Below are 19,747 nucleotides of genomic sequence, written 5' to 3' on the forward strand. Positions count from 1 at the left end.
AAGCAAAGTCAACATTGGTACCCCAACAAGAATTCCAGTGTTTATGACCTGCTGCTAGCCTGGTAGAAAAGGCTTTCTCTTGTTAGGCTCCAACTGAGGTTGGAAGCCAAAGAGACATCGTTAACAGTAAATCCTGGAAGCCCCTTGGCTTCCTTTACTAAGTAGGGAACGTGAAAGGGTGTTCTCTTTAAACCTGGGGTAATCTCCAGCCTGTGTGTGTCTGAGTTAACGGGGAACCAGGGAAGGGAAAGGAGTCTGTTTACTCTCTGCCCTTCTGGAATTTCCTGCAGTTCCGTTTCTCTGTGCACCAGTGTTTCACAGCTATGTGCAGAAGGAACACTGACCTGTTAATGAATGCCCTGCTTATTTTCACTTTCTTCTGATGGGCCTGTGGGATCAAGGGCAGAAGGAGGCAGGAAGAAGGAGGTTTGTTTGCTCCGCTGCACAGCTCTGTTAAGGCCAGGTTAGTCACGTCTTCATTGGGCTTCTTCTGAGACTCCTGGCCCGAGAGGACTTGGTTTCCCCTGAAAGTATCCTACTTTGTGTCCTGTTGGGTTTTTCTCAAATTTCCAGGTTGATCCTTCCATTTGTATTCCTAGTCAGGAAGAAAAAGGGAAGAAAATATTTTTCCTTTTATAAGATAGAAGCATATATGTGCACATGCATTTTGGGGGGTGTGAGGAGAGGGAGGGACAGTCATGATAGAAGATGATTCTAAAGTAGAAAGTCCTTTTGTACTTGGTGGTGAGACTGTCCAGGTAGGGGTTCTGGATTTAACTGAACTGCATTATAAGGGCACAGTTTGGCAGTTCTGGTATATGTAATTTCTTTTTTCTTCTTCTGTGGGAATGAGGAAGGTAGCTTCCATGCTCTGTTTATCTATACTTATTGGTACCATATGCAAAAAACATATTAGAAAGTCCAAGTCGGGAAAGGGAAAAAGTAACTCTTAGAAAAATATTAGTCATCCTCGTTGCACGTAACAACTCTTCCCAATAGGAAATTATTAACCTGAAGCCACTTGCAAATCTGAAGCTTTGCAAGCTTCTCAAAATAAGAGTCAAGAGCTACTCCTTAAGCAGGTTGATTGTATATTTTCTTCTTTTTCATTTTTCAAGATGTGTAGGTAGTGTTAAATTTGTATTTTTTTTTTCAAGTTTACAATCTCTGTTCTTTAGCATGCTGGCTAAAAAAAACCCCCAAAAACTATTCTGGAAAGTGTCAAGCATCCACAAAAGTGGCAAGAGTCATCCATGAATCCCTACTTGCTGAGGTGGTGTGTGCTTCCACTAGGAAGCACCCAATGTCTTCTTGCCTCTCCCAGTTTGCAGCTTTTAAAGAGATTTCCTGGCACAGTACTTGAGGATTTTCCTAATTCTTTTCCCCTAGCTTCTAATATCTAACCCTACTGCTGTCTTTGACCTCCAGAAAGTAGCATCACAAGGTATTGGTAACCAGAGGGTTCTTATAGAACAGAAGAGAAGAAATAGGCTTGCTGAAGTTCACATGCATTCAGGGCCTTAGCTTTCTTCAAGGAACTGAAGTCTCTTGCCAGTGAAAATTTTTCATGATGTATGTTCCACTTGATTGTAATTGAACCTGACTTCTTCCAGCCATGCTCTAAGTGGGCACTTTTGCAGCCCCTGCCAGTAATGTGCCCAGAGCTTTGATTCCAAGAGCCTGGTGGGCCAGTGGAGCTTGGCTGGTGTGCTAGGTGGGCAGCCATAGGGCTTTCTTAACACATGCTGGCAAGGAGGAAAGGGGTGTTTCCCTTTGGCACCCCATACCCAGGAGACACTGCCATCACTTGGACTGGCTGCCCGCCATGACCTCCTCCCTGGTCTCATTTACTTCCTCTCTCGCTCCTCCTGCAACCAGTGTGACGGCGCTGCCACAGGTATCACCTCCCTTCCTTGTTCACAACCCTCTGGTGGCTCCCGGTCTCACGCAGAGTGTACGCCAGACACTTCGCCAGGGCTTCAAGACCTTCCTTGTGAGTTCCCGCTTCCCGCCACCCTCATCTCCTACTTCTGTCTTTCCTCATCCACTCCAGCCACAGCGGCCTCCCTGCCCTTGCTCAGACCAGTCAGGTGTGGCCCCCATTTGGGGTGCCTGTGTCTTACTCTCTCTCTGCCTGGAATACCCTTCCTCCAGACAGAGACATGGCGCCCCTGCCTCATTCTTCTTTAGGTCTTTGCTTCACTGTCACCTTCCTGGTGAGACTTTCTCACCACCCCAGGGCCTCCTTCCACCTGTGTCACTCCCCGTCTCCTTCCCTCCTTTCATTTTTTTTTTTCTACTGCATTTGCTGCAATCTAATGAATTATGTGATGTACTAAAAAAAATGGATAGTGTCTGTTTGCCTCCGCTAGAATATAAATACCCAGGGGCACAGCATTTTGTCTCTTCCGTACCTGTTGGATGTCAGAGACTGGAAGAGTGAGTGCTCGCTCGCTATACACGTGTGAATGGCACGACCGCAGACGGAGCAGGGCCGCACGAGATTGAAGGAGGTCAGTGAGCCTCCGATGCTGAATCTGGTTCCAGTTCTGGAACTCGACTTATAACACCCATGTTTTCATCAGCTTTTTGATTTTTGAGCAGTGCCTGAAAAGGTCCGGGGAAGACCTGGTGCAAGAGAAAGGCCCTTTGTGGAGTGCATGGCATGGCTGGAGTGAAACCTGAGGGCCCCAGAGGCGAGGTGGCTAACGTTGCTATTTATAGCTCAGATTCCAGTATATGTTTTCCAGCCACACTTCTTTCAGCCTCCCCTGTATGTTCGAGTCTGTCACTCAATTAGCTAATGGTTTCTTTAGTCCCATTATGCATTGTAGGGCTCCCCTGGCTCAGGTGTTTTTTTTTTTTAAGAGAATAATAGAGTGTTCTGTTCTCAGAGGTTTAATTTTGTAATAGCCTTGCCAATTAAAAAGAAACCTCTTTCCCAACTTTTTAACTTGCAATTTTTTCAACATACAAAAGAATTGAAAGAATAACACAATGAACACCCAAATGCCCTCTACCAGGAACCAACACTCGTTAAGAATTTGCTACATTTGTTTCACCTCTGTGTGTGAGCCTGTGAGTGTGTGCATTTTTTTTTCTCTCACTGAACCACTTGAAGGTAAACTGCAGATATCATGACACTTCATTCCAGAAAACTTGTCTCAGTTCAGTTCAGTTCAGTCATTCAGTTGTGTCTGACTCTTTGTGACCCCATGAATCGCAGCATGCCAGGCTTCCCTGTCCATCACCAACTCCCGGAGTTCACCCAAACTCATGTGCATCGAGTTGGTGATGCCATCCAGCCATCTCATCCTCTGTCGTCCCCTTCTCCTCTTGCCCCCAATCCCTCCCAGCATCAGAGTCTTTTCCAATGAGTCAACTCTTTGCATGAGGTGGCCGAAGTATTGGAGTTTCAGCCTCAGCATCAGTCCTTCCAATGAACACCCAGGACTGGTCTCCTTTAGGATGAACTGGTCGGATCTCCTTGCAGTCCAAGGGACTTGCAAGAGTTTTCTCCAGCACCACAGTTCAAAAACATCAATACTTCAGGGCTCAACTTTCTTCACAGTCCAACTCACATCCATACATGACCACTGGAAAAACCATAGCCTTGACTAGATGGACCTTTGTTGGCAAAGTAATATCTCTGCTTTTGAATATGCTGTCTAGGTTGGTCATAACTTTCCTTCCAAGAGGTAAGCATCTTTTAATTTCATGGCTGCAGTCACGATCTGCAGTGATTTTGGAGCCCAGAAAAATAAAGTCTGACACTGTTTCCACTGTTTCCCCATCTATTTCCATGAAGTGATGGGACTAGATGCCATGATCTTCGTTTTCTGAATGTTGAGCTTTTAAGCCAACTTTTTCACTCTCCTCTTTTACTTTCATCAAGAGGCTTTTGAGTTCTTCTTCACTTTCTGCCATAAGGGTGGTGTCATCTGCGTATCTGAGGTTATTGATAGTTCTCCGGGCAATCTTGATTCCAGCTTGTGCTTCTTCCAGCCTACAAAACCATGAGAGTAAGTGCAGATATCATCCTAATATCATCTTGGATCTCTCAAGAATGAAACCATTCCTAAATACAGACATAGTGCCATTACTGAACCTAAGAAAATAAATGGTAATTAAAGACATCATTCAATATCCAATCTGGATGTGAATTTCTCCAGTCATCCCAAGAATATATTTTTCAAAGTAAGACTTAGTCAAAATTCACACAAGACATTTGGTAGTTATGTTCCTTTAAATCCAAGAGTCTTCTTCCTGCCTGTCCCACCTCCCATTTTAAATGTTTTTAGTGACATTGGCTTTTCAAGGAGCCTGGGATAGTTGCCCTATAGATGTCCCATATTCTGGGTTAGTCTGATTGCTGTCTTGTGGTATCACTGAATTTGTTCCTCTGTCCCCTTATTTCATGTAATCTGGGAAGGAGGTTTAGTGGCCTGATTGGATTCAGGTTAAATGCTTTTTTAAGAAGACTATTTATTTATTTGGCTGTGTTGGGTCTTCATTGCTGCCCAGAGACTTTCTTTAGTTGTCCCTTGGCATGTGAGATCTTCCTGGATCAGGGATTGAACCCATGTCCCCTGCTTTGGCAGGTGAATTCTTAACCACTGGACCACCAGGGAAGTCCTATAAGAAGACTTTAAAAGTGCTGTTGTGTACTTCATCCTGTAACATGTCAGGAAGCATGTGGGTGTTGGATTGTCTTGCTCTTAGTGATGCTCAGTTCAGTAACTTGGTTATGACACTAATGGCCAGAGGTCTCTCTGAAGTGTTTCTCTGTTAGTAAATAAAGGACTAGAGGGTTATGTTCTTAGTTTAAAGGGATCTTCCCTGGTGGCTCAGCATTAAAGAATCTGCCTGCAGTGCCAGAGTCCTGGGTTTGATCCCTGGGTTGGGGAGTTCCCCTGGAGAAGGGAATGGCTATCCACTCCAGAATTCTTGTCTGGAGAATTCCATGGACAGAGGAGCCGGGTGGGCTATAGTCCATGGGGTCGCAAAGAGTTGGACGTGACTGAGCGACTAATACTAAAGAGAAAAACCTCCCCTGTCACTGGCTCTTTTTGAAAGTCAAATGTGTCTCCAAGACTTGTAAGGTAACTTCTGAACCTACATGTGTATAATGACACTGCTTGACAAGGTGAGCAGGTAATTGAGTTGGCGCCTCGACATGACCCCAGTGGAGAGGAACATTCAGTCTGTGCCCCTGGCTTTGTCAGAAGACCACAGTGGGGTGGCTGTCAGGAGGGGGAAATTAGCAGCAAGAGGCCTTGGGCTCCTCTAGTTTCTTGTCAAATATCATCCCTCCAGGAAGGAGGGAGGAAGGTGTCTACACTCTCTTTGTAAAGTGATGGCCTTTGAGATACCAAGAAGGGAATTATCCCAGCACATTTCCAACAATGGCATGTCAGACATCTTTAGGATGTGTCCTAGAAATAAGATGGAAGACCATTTGTCCTTGTGATGGATATGTGACCTTGGAAGACTTTTGTTGACTCTTTTGCTGAAGCCTGAAAAAGGCTTAGAAAGGTCAGGAGAAGAGTGAATATACAATGAATGAGTTAGACCAAGAGAAATTTGGACTCTCCAGCCTAAAAACAGGACCATCAACAGGGAGATAACAGGAACTTCCCTGGCAGTCCAGTGGTTAAGACTCCATGCTTCCAGTGCAGAGGGCTAGAGTTTGATCCCTGGTCAGGAAACTAAGATCCCACATACTGCATGACGTGACCAAAAAAACTTTCTTCTAAATTAAAAATTATTAAAGGAACAACACAACAGGGGCATAATAAAAATGACAGCTTACCAGGAACCTACTAGATACTATTTAATTCTTAACATATATTCTCTGGAAAGTGTGTTCTTACTCCTGTTTTGCAGGTTGAGAGACTAATGCTCAAGGTAAGTATTCCAGTCTGCCTAACTGGTATGCTATGCTAAGTCGCTTCAGTCATGTCCGACTCTGTGCGACCCCATAGACGGCAGCCCACCAGGTACTGTGTTTGAATCCAGTCTGCCTAACTGCTACTTGTCTTAGACCTCTGAGCTCTACTGCCTGCTAGGGACTCAGGCCCTGGATCTCAGCATGAAGAGTAGGGAGATGCTCCTTGATGAAAAAAAAGAAAAAGTAAACATTTATTATCTCATAGTTTCAGTGTGTCAGGTTTTGGGAATAGCTTAGCTGGGCAGCCTGGCCTGAGCTCTTCCATGAAGTTGCACTCAATACACTGGGTGGGCTGCAATAATCTGAAAGCTAGACTGAGGCTGAAGGGTCCATTTCCACGGTGGCTCATCTGCATGGCTGGCAAATGATGCTGCTGGTTCAGATGCCTCGGTTCTTTCCCCTCTCTTGGAGTTTGTTTTTTAATTGGAGGATAATTGCTTTACAATATTGTGTTGGTTTCTGCCATACATTAGCACAATTCAGCCATAGATATGCATATGTCCCCTGCCTCTTGAACCTCCCTCCCGCCTCCCATCCCATTCACCCTACCCCGGGTTGTCACAGAGAACCTGATTTGAGCTCCTTGTGTCATGTAGCACATTTCCAGTGGCTGTTTGTTTTACATATGGTAATTTATGTTTTTGCATGCTACTCTCTCAATTCGTCCCACCTTCTCCTTCCCTGACTGAGTCCACAAGTCTGCTCTCTCTGTCTGCATCTCCACTGTGAAACTGAGAGTGTTACTCAGTCACGTCCAAGTCTTTGCAACCCCGTGAACTGTAGCCCACCAGACTTCTCTGTCCTTGGTATTCTCCAGGCAAGAATACTGGAGTGGGTAGCCATTCCCTTCTCCAGGGGGTCTTCCCAACCCGGGGATCAAACCCAGGTCCTGTATAGCAGGCAGATTCTTTACCGTCTGAGCAATTTGCTGCCCTGTAAACAGGCTCATCAGTACCATCTTTCTAGATTCTGTATCAGTTCAGTTCAGTTCAGTCGCTCGGTCGTGTCCGACTCTTTGCAACCCCATGAACTGCAGCACGCCAGGCCTCCCTGTCCATCACCAACTCCCAGAGTTTACCCAAACTCATGTCCATCAAGTCGGTGATGCCATCCAACCATCTCATCCTCTGTCATCCCCTTCTCCTCCTGCCCTCAATCTATGTATGTGTTAATATATGATATTTGTTTTTCTCTTTCTGACTTCACTGTGTGTAATAGGCTCTAGGTTCATTCCCTCATTAGGACTGACTCAAATGTGTCCTTTTTATGGCTGAGTAATATATTCCATTGTATATATGCACCACAACTTCTTTATCCATTCATCGATGGATATCTAGGTTGCTTCCATGTCCTAGCTATTGTAAATAGTGCTGGAACGGACATTGGAGCACATGCGTCTCTTTCAATTATGGTTTTCTCAGGGTATATGCCCAGTAGTGGAATTGTTGGGTCATATGGTTCTATTCCTAGTTTTCTCCATTCTTGGACTTTTGAAGGAACTAGTTTTCAGGTTACAAGTGTTCTTTTATAGAAATTAAAAAAAATTTATTTTTGGTGTGCTGGGTCTTCATTGTGGTGTGCGGGCTTTCTCTAGTTGCGGCAAGCGGGAGCCACACCACAGTGCAGGGGCTTCTCAGTGCGGTGGCGTCTCTCGTGGAGCACAGGCTCTAGGTGCTCTGGCTTCAGTAGTCGTGGTGCATAGGCTTAGTCGCTCTGCAGCATGTAAAATCTTCCCTTACCAGGGACCACCTGCATTGGCAGGCTGATTCTTAACCACTGTGCCACCAGGGAGGTCCTATAGAAATATTAAAGTATATATATATTTGGCTGCACAAGGTCTTAGTTGCAACTTGTGGGATTAGTTCCCTGACCAGAGATCAAACACTGATCCCTGCATTGGGAACATGGAGTCTTAGTCCCTGGACCACAGGGAAGTCCCTCTTGGGTTTTTGAAGGAACTAGTTTTCAGACTACACATGTTCATTTCTAGAAATATTTGGAACTCACCAAGCCCCTTAGTGAAACTGACTGAAAACAGACTCAAAAGGATTCAGAGAGATCCATTGCAGGGAAGAAAAGTTAAAGGAAGGGAGAGATGCCTTGAGAGCTCGAAAGCCTGAAAGATAACTGATACCTACCTTAGATCCTTGAATTGATCAAGACTTTTTTAGGGGTCTAAGTTCTTAAAGGACTGTATCTGTTTCTTAGAGAGATGCAGGGCAGACTCTTTTTGGTGGGGGGCAGTTGTCTCTAGGAAATGCTCATGGAGATAGTTATTTATACATACCCTGCCTTGTTCTAGAAAACCAGCTTATAATAATACAGTAGCAGCTAAGAGATAAAATGAAGTGGTGGTTTGATGGGTAGTGTGGGCAGGGAGGGAGGTTGGAATATATGGCATTTTCCTGGTCTGGCTTTGTAAGATGTGGGGAGGCGTGGAAGGACTGCATACTCTTTGGAAGTTCTCATAAACGCTGCCCTTTCTCGGTAATTATTGAACAGCCCTGAGCTGGAGGCTGTGGATCCCGGGCAGTAACTGGATGGAGGCCATTCTGTGTGGCCGGTCTCAGTGGTGGGGTCGGGTGTGTGTATGCAGCAGTTTCCAGCTCCCCTGGGGTTTGGTGCCTCTGCCTCGTGTCGGCTTGTTCTGTTTCTTCTTTGCCCATAGGGCTGAACTTGCCGAGTGTTCTAGGGCTGGGTGACTCTGAACTGCCCTCTCACCTCAACTCATGGAGCCAGGTGTCCGTTAGTCTCTCCTTATGGAACTCAGCCAGGACCATGTAACTACGGGACTAACTTGCCCGTACTGAGCTTTTGTTGTAAACTTTTTTTACCCCTTATTTCAAAGCAAAACATTTCCAGAACTGAAAATTAAAAAACAACTTTTTTAGGGCTTCCCTGGTGGTCCAGTGGTTGAGACTGTGCTTCCAATGCCAGTGGGGGCGGGGGTGGGGCGGCACAGGTTCAATCCCTGGTCAGGGAACTAGATCCCGAATGCCTTGAGGCATGTCCCCCCCAAAAATTAATTTAAAAACCAAACTTTTTAGCCCAGATAATAAGTCTCTACAATTGTTTACGTAGAGATGATTCCTGATGACTTTTCTTTAGTGTCTCTTGACCTGTTTAGACTCTCTACTGGTTGGGGGATGCTGCTTGGAACTGCTTTCTTCCTCTGCATACCATCAGTATCTCTTACTCTTTTCTTTTGGTCCTGCAGATATAAGCAAACATATAAGTAATATAGAAATTACCTAGCAAACCTAATGCTCTAAAATGTTTAGAAGAAAAAACAAGCACATCCTTCCCCACCAGCCTGATAATACAGTTAGGCATATTCCTCCGTGTTCCTTTTTCCATGCCTTAAGACAAGTTTGAAGATGCAGTGAAAAATGTTGCCAGGGAAGCCAAAGTTGGTGAAGTGGGAGCTCATAACTTACAGAATCTTAACCTTGGTGTGCGTTTGCGTTTGTCCATCCACATTGCTTTTTGTGTCCAACAGTGGAGAACACACAGCTGACCCTGAACCTGCAGACAGAGAACAAAGGCGGTGTTGTCTCGGGTGGTGAGCTGACAATTTTCCTGGACGGGCCGACTGTTGATCTGGGAAGTGTGCCTAATGGCAGTGCCGTGACGGATGGTGAGTGCCGCCCTGCTCCCCAGGGCTGTGCCGGGACAGGGCAGGGTGGGGCGGGGCAGGGCAGGGCTGAGGAGGTCCCCAGAGCTGGGTTCTCTACCAGATATCTGGGTTCAGGTACTGCTTAGCCAGCCCTGACTCTTCTGAGCGTTGTGGATCCCAGTCATGACATGATTTTTCAAGGACTGCTTTCTGATAAAGGACCAAAATAAATGTCAAGTCTTTGTGAGTGTGTTGTTGTTTTGGTTTGAGAACAGAGAGAAACATCTTTTCATCCCACACGGACTTTGGAAAATAAAACATCTTTATTAAATGTTACTTGGGCCTGTTTTTCTTCTTCCGAATGCACTTAAACTCCCTGGGAAGCTTGAGAGTATCTTTTATGAGATGGTCTTGATTGGGAGAGGGGAACCGTGTGTCTCAGAGATTCACACCAGCAACACACAGGCAAGAAGCAGGGAAATCGGAGAGTGGTTTCTGCCTCGTCCTGAATGTGGGCGGTTTGTTTCTTTTCATCTAGTTTGAAATTAGTCACCTTTGGATCTAGCAGGAAATTATTTCAGGACATCTGAGGTCTGAAATGGGTTGGCTCTCTGCATAATTTTTTCTCATTAAATGTGATGTAACTATGGCGTTTTCCAGGCCCCAACCAGGCTTTCCATAGGTGCAGGGGGTGAGATTCCAGTTCTGTTTCAAGGGCATTTGGGTGGAGTCTCAGTGACTGGATGGGCCTTACTGCTGCAAATCCTCCCTCAGCTGGGCTGCATGGTGCTTGGGGCGCTTTAGGTGCATCTAGAGAACACGCGTCATTCACTCGTTCAGCACATATGTCCATAATTGAGCACTGGGTATGTACTAGCTCCTGGCCCAGGTGCTGGCCGGATGGCAGGGGCAAAATTCACATGGTCTCTGTTCCCTAGAGCTTGTGATCTACTTGACAGGGGCAGGGGATATTAGACACCAAACGAGTAAATGCACAAATAATTATATAATCATAACTGACCTGCTAGGAAGGAAGAGTGCTGGGTGGTGTGAAGTTCCTCCACTTTAGGGGGAATCTCATCTACATTAGGGACCCAGAGAAGGTTTTCTTTGAGGTCTAGCAAGTCTCTAGCTGAGACTTGCTAGAACATGAGTTTAGACAGGCCAAGGTGGGGATGTGAGCTGTTGGGGTGGCTGAGTAAGAGGTAGAGGGGTCTCAGGCGCAAAGGCTCTCAGATGGAAGCGAGTGTGGCCTTTCATAGGCATAGGGACAGCCAGTTGGATAGTGAGGAGTGAGAAAAGTAGAGTGGTGGGAGATGAGGCCAGTTCGATCACACAGCCTCCAAGACCTCAATAAGGATTTGGAACTACAGCATAAGAAGCAGAAAGCTGTTGAAGGGTTTTTAATCAGGAGACTGTCATGATTTGATTTAGATTGGATCTGATCTGACTTTATTAAGTTTTTTAAATTTTATTTTAAAAATATTTATTTTTTTTGACCGCATCAGGTCTTCATTGTGGCCCACGGGCTCTCTAGTTGTGGGCTCAGTTGTCCTGTGGCATGTTCCCTGACCAGAGATGGAACCCATGTCCCCTGAATTGGAAGGTGGATTCTTAACCCCTGAACTGCCAGGGACGTCCTTGATTTGGCTTTTCAAAAGCTCGCTGATTGTGATGTGGAGAGATGCCCCAATTCCTTGCCCCCACTTTGCATGGTCAGCATCTGGCCTCTGTCTCACGTGGTGTGGTTTCATTTAATATGTAAGGCAACATGCTTGTAAAGTGCCTGAGACGTTCTTGAAGGTCTTGAGGAAGAGGAAGTGTTTCCCAGGTTTGAGCCCCTTTGTTCCTTGGCCCCATTCAGATCTCACCTGTCCTTGTTGGGCTGGCAGCTGCAGCTTAGTGGACACTCGCTGTCCGTTGGGGGTAGAAACACGCCATTAGCGGTGTTGCCGTACCCACATCTCGAACAGAGGTGTGAGCTTCTCAATGTTTCTTTCTTACGATGGATCCCTTTTCCAGGTTCACAGCCACCTTCAAGAGAATCCAGCGGGACAGCCGTCGCTCCAGAGAACCGCCACCAGCCCCCCAGCACAAACTGCTTTGGTGGGAGATCCCGGTAAGACATCCTCCTCCTGCCCTGTGAAGGAGGGGGAGCCAGGAGTTGCTCAGAGCTCCTGAAAACATGTGGGAAAGTGACGAGGAACAGTTTATGTTAGAAACTGTCAGAAATTTCCAGAGAGCTTGTAACTGACTTGCAAGACTTATAAGTATGTTAATATGGCCCAGAGGGGAATACACAACTCAGGATTCCCAGACGGGTCAGTGGTTCCTTGACAAAGATGGAATGGACCAAGTTGTTTATTGCTCAGTTGAGCAGAGCTTGACTGCTTTTTGATGATCAGGTACCATGGCCACAGTTATCCTTCCAGGAAATACAAAGGAACACTTAGAGCAGTCGTTCTTTTTTTTGTTTTTTTTTTCTTTCCTTTTTATTTAGGCTTGCTGTGCAAAGATTTTCTCTAGTTAATGGCAAGCTGGGGCTGCTCGCTAGTTGCGGTGTGCAGGCTCCTCATTGCGGTGGTTTCTCTTGTTGCAGAGCATGGGCCTTAGGGCACACGGGCTTCAGTAGTTGTGGTGCATGGGCCTAGCTGCCCCAAGGCCTGTGGGATCCTCCTGGACCAGGGATCAAACCCCTGCGACCTGCATTAGCAGGAAGATTTCTAACCAGCAGACCACCAGGGAGGTCCCCAGAGCAGTGTTTTTGTGTATGTGACATTTTCTCTCTGTACATTTTTGTTTGTGGGGATGATCCATGATTCCCTTTGGAGTGCTGATTCAGACTTCCTGCACTCAGAGTCTGAGCTGTATTATACTTGTTATATATGCATCACAAATGATGTTATTTTTAGACTTAATTTTATTTATTGACATCTCCATCTTACACCTGTGTTAATGGTGCATACTCATCTCCATGGCCACTAAATTCCCAGGCAGGGGAGTAGTTTTAAGTATATTAGATGGGGAGGAGTTTTTATTATATATTGCTTATTGTTTCATTGTTTGTTACACTGTACAAAATTCCAAGACATTTTAAAGAAATTTTAAGGAAAAGAATCATATGGAATGTAGTTTGTAAACCAGAGTGCAGGTGAATAACTAGTAGACTCTTCCCAAACAAGTCCTGGGGCATGGGGGAATGATGCTTTAAGAAACAGAGTATATAGCGAGCTGGGGCTGCTATATACCCACAGCATCTGGAAAGACTGCACTGCGGACAGCGATCAGCCTGTCTAGATCTTGTGGTCTTGAGGGCTTGTGAGGTCTTGAAGGCCAGCAGGCGTCAGGAACAAGAGAGGGTTAGGCATTTGGATCTTCTGTCTATAGCATCATCAGGAGCAGAGGTACCATTTCCCTGTTGTCTCTTCTCCAAGCTTCTGCAGAGCTCTGGCCTCATTTCCTGAAGATGGGTCACCTAGTGTGTCACGGAGAAGAGAGACTTTCAGTTGGGAAAAGTAGCTGGGTCTCAGAGGGTGGTTGTTGTTTAGTTGCTCAGTCGTGTCTGACTGTTTGTGACCCCATGGACTGCAGCACACCAGGCTTCCCTATCCTTCACTATTTCCAGGACTTTTCTCAAACTCATGTCCATTGAGTTGGTGATGCCATGCAACCATCTGATCCTCTGTCGTCCCCTTCTCCTCCTGCCTTCAATCTTTCCCAGCATCAGGGTCTTTTCCAGTGAGTTAGTTCTTCACATCAGGTGGCCAAAGTATTGGAGCTTCAACTTTAGCATCAGTCCTTCCAATGAATATTCAGGACTGATTTCCTTTAGGATTGACTGGTTTGATGTCCTTGCTGTCCAAGGGACTCTCAAGAATCTTCTCCAGCACCACAATTTGAAAGCATCAGTTCTTCAGCATTCAGCCTTCTTTATAGTCCAACTCTCACACCCATACATGACTACTGGAGTCTCACAGGGTCAAGTACCAACAATACAACTGGCAAATCTTGTATCAGCAGTGGCACCATTGGCACTCAGAGCTAGAAGAACAGAGTCTCTTCAGTGACGAGTGGCTGGTGGAGAGGAACACCTCAGGTGCTCGCTGTGAGAATGCTGCCTCTGAGCCCCGGTGCTTGTCACTGCCATCTTGGTCTTTGAGCTGACTGGAAAATTTGTGTCAAGCACAACTGATGTCACTTAATTTGGGGCTGGAGGAAGGCAGCGTTAGGCTCTTAACAGGTTCGGACTTAAGTTCTTGAGCTGTTTGTTGCTCTGTGAAGTTCTCTGATTGGTAGACCTTGACATTCACATATCTGGATAGCCCTCCTTTGTGCTCTTGTTTGTGTTGAGGGCTGTTGATTGTTAGAGCAGTAGCCAGACTTCAACAGAAAATCGGTCGCGACTTTGCCCACAACACACAGTGGACATTCATTGGTAGTTAATTGTCAGTGGACAAAGTGCTTGTAGGTAAGTGAAGCCATCTGGGAGCCTCCTCTGTCTGTCTGGCTGCTGCTTCATTTTCTACGTGTGGTCTGTGAATTTTCACAGGCCTCTGCCATCTAGGTATTCATTGTATGTTCGCGTGGAACCCACTGCCATTTGGTGGCAAACACCTGGATGTATGGCTTTTATGAAGTCACTGTGCACACAGGGAGTGGCAGGGTGGTCTAGTGGATGAGCGTGAGGCTCTGGCAGCAGATGTAGACTGAATCCTGACCTGTCATTGACTTGCTATACATTATTGGGCAAGTCATCAAACTTCTCAGCCTCTCAGTCTTTCCAGGTGTAAAATGGGGGTATCGCCTGCCTCAGGGGATCACTGCAGGAATTAATTGGGATGAGTTAGGTGGCTCAGAAGGTAAAGAACCTGTCTGTAATGCAGGAGACCCGTGTTCCACCCCTGGGTTGGGAAGATCCCCTGGAGAAGGGAATGTCTACTCACTCCAGCATTCTTGCTGGAGAATCCCATGGACAGAGGAGCCTGGAGGGTTACAGTCCATGGGGTCAGAAAGAGTCAGACATAATTGAGTGACTAACACACAGTACCATCTGAGGGCCTTGCACACAGGCATTGCGCAGTAAAGGTGGCCAGGAGTTGCATCTGGAGACTGTCTTTCACGCCCCACTTCCCCACCCCCAAACCTGGGACGTAACGCATGATGAAGCATTCCTGTTTAGGAGTCTGTAGTTAGGAGGGTGATGAATCAAACCTTCAGGACTCAGGGACAATCCTCCGCTGTCCTTGGTTTCCTGTGGCAGAGAGAATGACGGGCTTCGGCCCACTGCCTCCCAGACTAAATATTTAGCTTTCACCGTCTGAAAGGGTAGGTTTTTCTTGGACTTGGGTGCTATTCTCCATGATCAAAGGTGCTCTGATGTGCCCATGAAGGTGAAGATTGCAGTGTGAAAGCAGCCTTTTCCTATCCTGCCCCTGCTTTATAAAGCTATAGAACTGGAACCGTGTAAGAGCTGTATCTTAAGGATTCATTTCCCCAAGTTCATCCAACAACATTTCCAGGTGCTTGCTGAACAGGGCCTCGTAGCTCTGTCTCCTAGTGGGATCTTTCCCACTCGTTATGAGTCATCAGGTAGAACATCTCTAGTTGTTTTGCCATTTGGGCTGCTGCATGGAAGCCAGCACGGTATCACTACCCATGGCATAAAGTTATTAGCAGACCAGCCACGTTAGTATCCACTCAGTGGGTCTGGTTGAGTAAAGAAAGAGTTCATATCACACACTGTTGTATAGTCTTGCAATGAAATGCTGTCTGGTAGCAAAAAAATGGGGAATAGAAAGTTAATATCAATGTGTTGGAATCTCAGAAACATAATGTTGAACAAGAGCTGCAGATGACAGAAAAAGTATATAGTATAATGTCATTTATATAAAGTTTAAAAATGTAAAACTAAACCGTGTGTGTGTGTGTATATATATATAATATATATATATATATATATATATATATTTTATGGATACCTTTGTGGGTGGTAAAACTGTAAAAAACAGAAGGGAATCATTAACCCTGAATTCAGGAGGTTGGTTGTCACTGGTGGGTGGGTTTAATGAAGAAAAAGCACAATGAAAGCTTCTGGGTACTGGGAATGCTATTTCTTAGCCCAGGGTTTTTTTTTTCTTTAACTGAATATTTAATATATTCTTTCATTTGCATGATATATTTCACAATACAGAAACTATCATCTACCAATCTAGGTAAGCTGAATAGGGATGGGGTTTGGTTGCAGAGATTGTCGTCTACCGTTGAGGCAGACAGGTTTCAGAACTTTGGCTTTCTCCAGGCTGGATGACGCGCACTCGTTTCTCTTCCGCCCTGTTCATCTTTACAGCAGTGGAGCTGGTGATTCTAAGACGATGCTCCACACTGGCCTTGGCGGCTGCGCTTCCATCACTTAAAGATCTCAGGTGGGAGAATGTCATCTGGGCCTTGGGAACAGGATCCAGATGAAAGCTGGCCACTGCCAGACCGTGTGTCAGAATAGCAGTAATCATGATGGCCTGAGAGGGCCAGTCTGGTGCCGTTTTGTGCTTGGAGTGGGGACTGTTACGTGGGGTACCCAGGCTCTGTCTGTGAGTGTATGGGACTGTGTGTCAGAATAGCAGTAATCTTGGTGGCCCGAGAGGGCCAGTCTGGTGCCGTTTTGGGCTTGGAGTGGGGGCCGTTACGTGGGGTACCCAGGGCTCTGTCTGTGCGTGTGCTGTCCCGGCCTGCGTCCTCAGCCCGTGTTCCCTGTTCCAGTGTTGCGGAGCCCCCTGGGAAAGTGTGTGCTAGTTGGCATGGGGAAAGCCTTCCACACCCTCCAATAATCCCCCAGTGTTTGTTTTATTTTGCTGGAATGAGGGCTGACTTGGGAACTGTGCCTAAGTCAATTCAGGTTTTGCAGATCTCCTGTGTGCCCGGTGTCGTGCACACATCGCCTTGCATGACGCTTGCCAGAAGCATGGTGTCTGCTTTCCACATGCAGTCTTCATGGCATGTGCAATGTATGTGAAGTTTCACACCATGGGAGGCTCTGAGAGAGAAGAGATGAGTGTGTGGAGAGGAAGACACTGAGGAGAGGGAGGGCAGAAGTTTGCAGAGAGACTTGTCCACCGTCCAAGGGTTCAGTACAGTGGCTTAGGGGCTAACAGTGTTAACTAGAGAAGCTAACAGTGGGGTGAGCATGGAGCGAAAAAGAACCCAGCAGGGGGATCCCCAATGGTACTGGCAGCCGTCTTCAGAGATACTGTCAGGTGAGAAATGGTTGAGAAATTCCAGACTGAAGGTGGAAAGCCAGAGCATTGGAATCCCTCTGTGGTTTGCTGATTCTTCATCACCTGTGATTCTACCCCCTCCTCCTTGGCTATTACATGAAATTAGGGAGTTAAGGTGGTGTCAACCGATGGGTGAAACCATCATAGAACTGTCTGTGAACTGTGCTGTTGCTCCAAGCACAGACTTAAGATTCCTTCTGACTTGCAGACAGAAAAGGATAAATATCCTTTGACATCTCTTATATGCAGAATCTAAAAAGAAATGATACAAATAAACTTACAGAACAGAAAGAGATTCAGACTTAGAGAATGAACTTACGGTTGTGGGGAGGTGGAAGGGAAGAGACGGTTAGGGAGTTTGGGATGGGTGTGGACATAGTGCTATATTAAAATGGATAATCAAGACGGACCTACTGTATGGCACATGGACCTCAGTTGAATGTTATGTGGCAGCTTGGATGGGAGGGGAGTTTGGGGAAGAATGGATGCCTGTGTATATATGGCTGACTCCCTTCACTGTTCATCTGAAACTATCACAACATTGTTAATCCTTAACTGGATATACCCCAAAACGAAACAAAACATTAAAAAAAAAACGATGAGAAAAAAATATTTCTTCCAACTTGAACAACTAGCTCCTCTGTCTAGAATCCCTATAGATTTTCCATCGTCATACAGGGAAATGGTATGAGCAAATGGAAGAATGCGTTGAATTGGATTTTGGGTTCATAAAGTTTTTCACTCATAGGCCTGAAATCTGTGAAAGAGATCTTGGTTAAGAAGATATAGGGGCTTAAGTAATTAATTTTTCTTTATTATATACTATATATGTATTTATTGTAAGAATATGTGTGAATGTACATGAGTGTGCATGAGCATGTTTGTGTGTGTGTTTGGTGTGAAGGGCTGGAGGCCTCTGTTCCCCATCAGCCGTCAGTATTGGGCCGTGTTGGTCAGAATCTGCATTTTAACAAGCTCCCACCCAGTTCTTTGACATGTGAGTTCATACCCTCCTATGATAGAGTTTTCATCCACCCTCCTTTCCTCTCTCCCTTTTTATCCTGCTCTGATGAAAGCATATCAGATTTATTGACTCCCTTGCCTTGGCATTAGTGACCTCTGGAGATTTAAAAGCCCTAATCTCAGAGACATGGAAAGGCCCAAGGTCTCTGGTGAGCTCTAAATAGCTCATCAGCTGTGTCTGCAGACAGCCTAGCCCAGAAAGGAAAGAAAAATAAACTTCACCGAGCGAGAGGATGCTGGGAACACTGCTGGAAGTCCTTGGGGGACCAGCGAAGACCGGGAAGCCAAGCTAATGGGAGTAAGAGGCAGATGGAAACTGAGCCTTCAGGCGCTGGGCCACTCTCTGTCATTGTTGGCCACTGCCGCCTGTCCTTCCACTGAGATGACTAAAGGTGCTTGATTCGGAACTGTAGTTAGTTAGTTATTTTTGGCCACGCTGTGCCGCTTGAGGATCTTAGTTCCCCAACCAGGGACTGAACCTGGGGCCCCAGCAGTGAAAGCACCGATTCCTAACCACTGACCACCAGGGAATTCCCTTCAACCTGCAGTGATGTGGCGATGTCACCCTGTCAGCGTGACGCTGATCCAAATGTCTTTATGGTCTCCATTCAGGTCTCCCACCCAATAACTTCTACTTAAAATCTAGCTGTAGGCTCATTACAATTGCTGGAGAAGAGATAGGAGTAAGAAAAGGAATATGAGTAGTTTGTTTACTCATATAGTAATAACTGAGACCCGGTTCCTGCACAGAAGGAGCTTGCAGGGCTCTCTTCTGAGTAGATGGTATGTAAGGAATAGGGTTGAGACCATGGACAAGAGCTACCCTGCATTCCCAAAGCCACACATTGAAAAGTCATTATCGAGATGAAGTACACATTTATTTATATGTTAATTTATAAATTCTGCACTGATTAAAATTATGCATTATTGTACTTTTTTTGTTTTAGGGTTTTGTTTTTGTTTTTTTGGCTGTGCCACGTGGCTTGTGGGATCTTAGTTCCCTGACCAAGGATTGAACTCAGGTTTCTGGCAGTGGAAGCACAGAGTCTTAACCACTAGACCAGCAGGGAATTCCTATTGAATGTTTGTTTATTCAGATCCGTTTTATCTCATTGGTCTTTATTGGAGGCAGTTTTTGTTGGAGGCAGTATTTGTTCCATAAACATGAATGCCAGGCTGTGAGCTGGGTTGTAGATAAAAAGATAAAAAAGTCATGGCCCTTGACATTGAGGACTGGCATCTGGTGGGAGACAGAGGTGACAGTTCCAGTGTAGTGTGATGGACCCCATAGTGGTGGTGAGCGAAGCTAGTGGAAAGTTACCTAAATCCACCAGGGGATAGTAGGGGAAGACTTCACATGTTTGATCTGTATTTTGAAGGAGTTTGCAGACCAGTGAAGTTGGGGAAGGGGAAGTCGCTCAGGCTGAGGGAACAGCGTCAGCAAAGGCAATTGAGAATAAGAGGACTTGGCACATTTAGACATACTAGTCATTTGGTAATGTTGACACAAGATATTCAGGATGATAGCTGAAGCCAGCCATGGTCTTCAGGTCAAATCCAGGCTGCACTTGTTTGTTTGTTTAGAGCAGTGCTTGGTTCACAGCAACACTGAGCAGCAAGTAGAGATTTCCCACCTACCACATATACACAGCCTCCCGCAGCGGGGAGCATGCCATCAGCATCCCACAATAGAGTGGTTTGTGTTGCTACAATCATTGAACCTACATTGACAAATCATCATCCCAAATGATAATGAGAGACTTTATCTCCCAGTGTCCATAGTTTATATTAGAGTTCACTTTTGGTATTGTGTACTTTATGATTTTGACGCATGTATAGTGACATGTATCCATCATTACCAGATCAGATCAGATCAGTTGCTCAGTC

General features: G+C 45.8%; 1 protein-coding gene across 5 annotated transcripts in view; it reads left to right on the forward strand.

Moving 5' to 3' along the window:
- Window positions 1–19,747, forward strand: part of WWP2 (WW domain containing E3 ubiquitin protein ligase 2) — a 146,472-nt gene that overhangs the window by 50,045 nt on the left and 76,680 nt on the right. For all 5 annotated transcript variants that reach the window (XM_070770836.1, XM_070770832.1, XM_070770833.1 and 2 more), the window contains exons 5-6: window positions 9,450–9,587; window positions 11,589–11,685. In XM_070770836.1, coding sequence (XP_070626937.1) covers window positions 9,450–9,587; window positions 11,589–11,685 — 235 coding nt within the window. The remainder of the gene's footprint in view (window positions 1–9,449; window positions 9,588–11,588; window positions 11,686–19,747) is intronic.

Source organism: Bos indicus, chromosome 18 (genome assembly GCF_029378745.1).
Source record: "Bos indicus isolate NIAB-ARS_2022 breed Sahiwal x Tharparkar chromosome 18, NIAB-ARS_B.indTharparkar_mat_pri_1.0, whole genome shotgun sequence".
In the NCBI taxonomy this organism is placed as follows: domain Eukaryota; kingdom Metazoa; phylum Chordata; class Mammalia; order Artiodactyla; family Bovidae; genus Bos; species Bos indicus.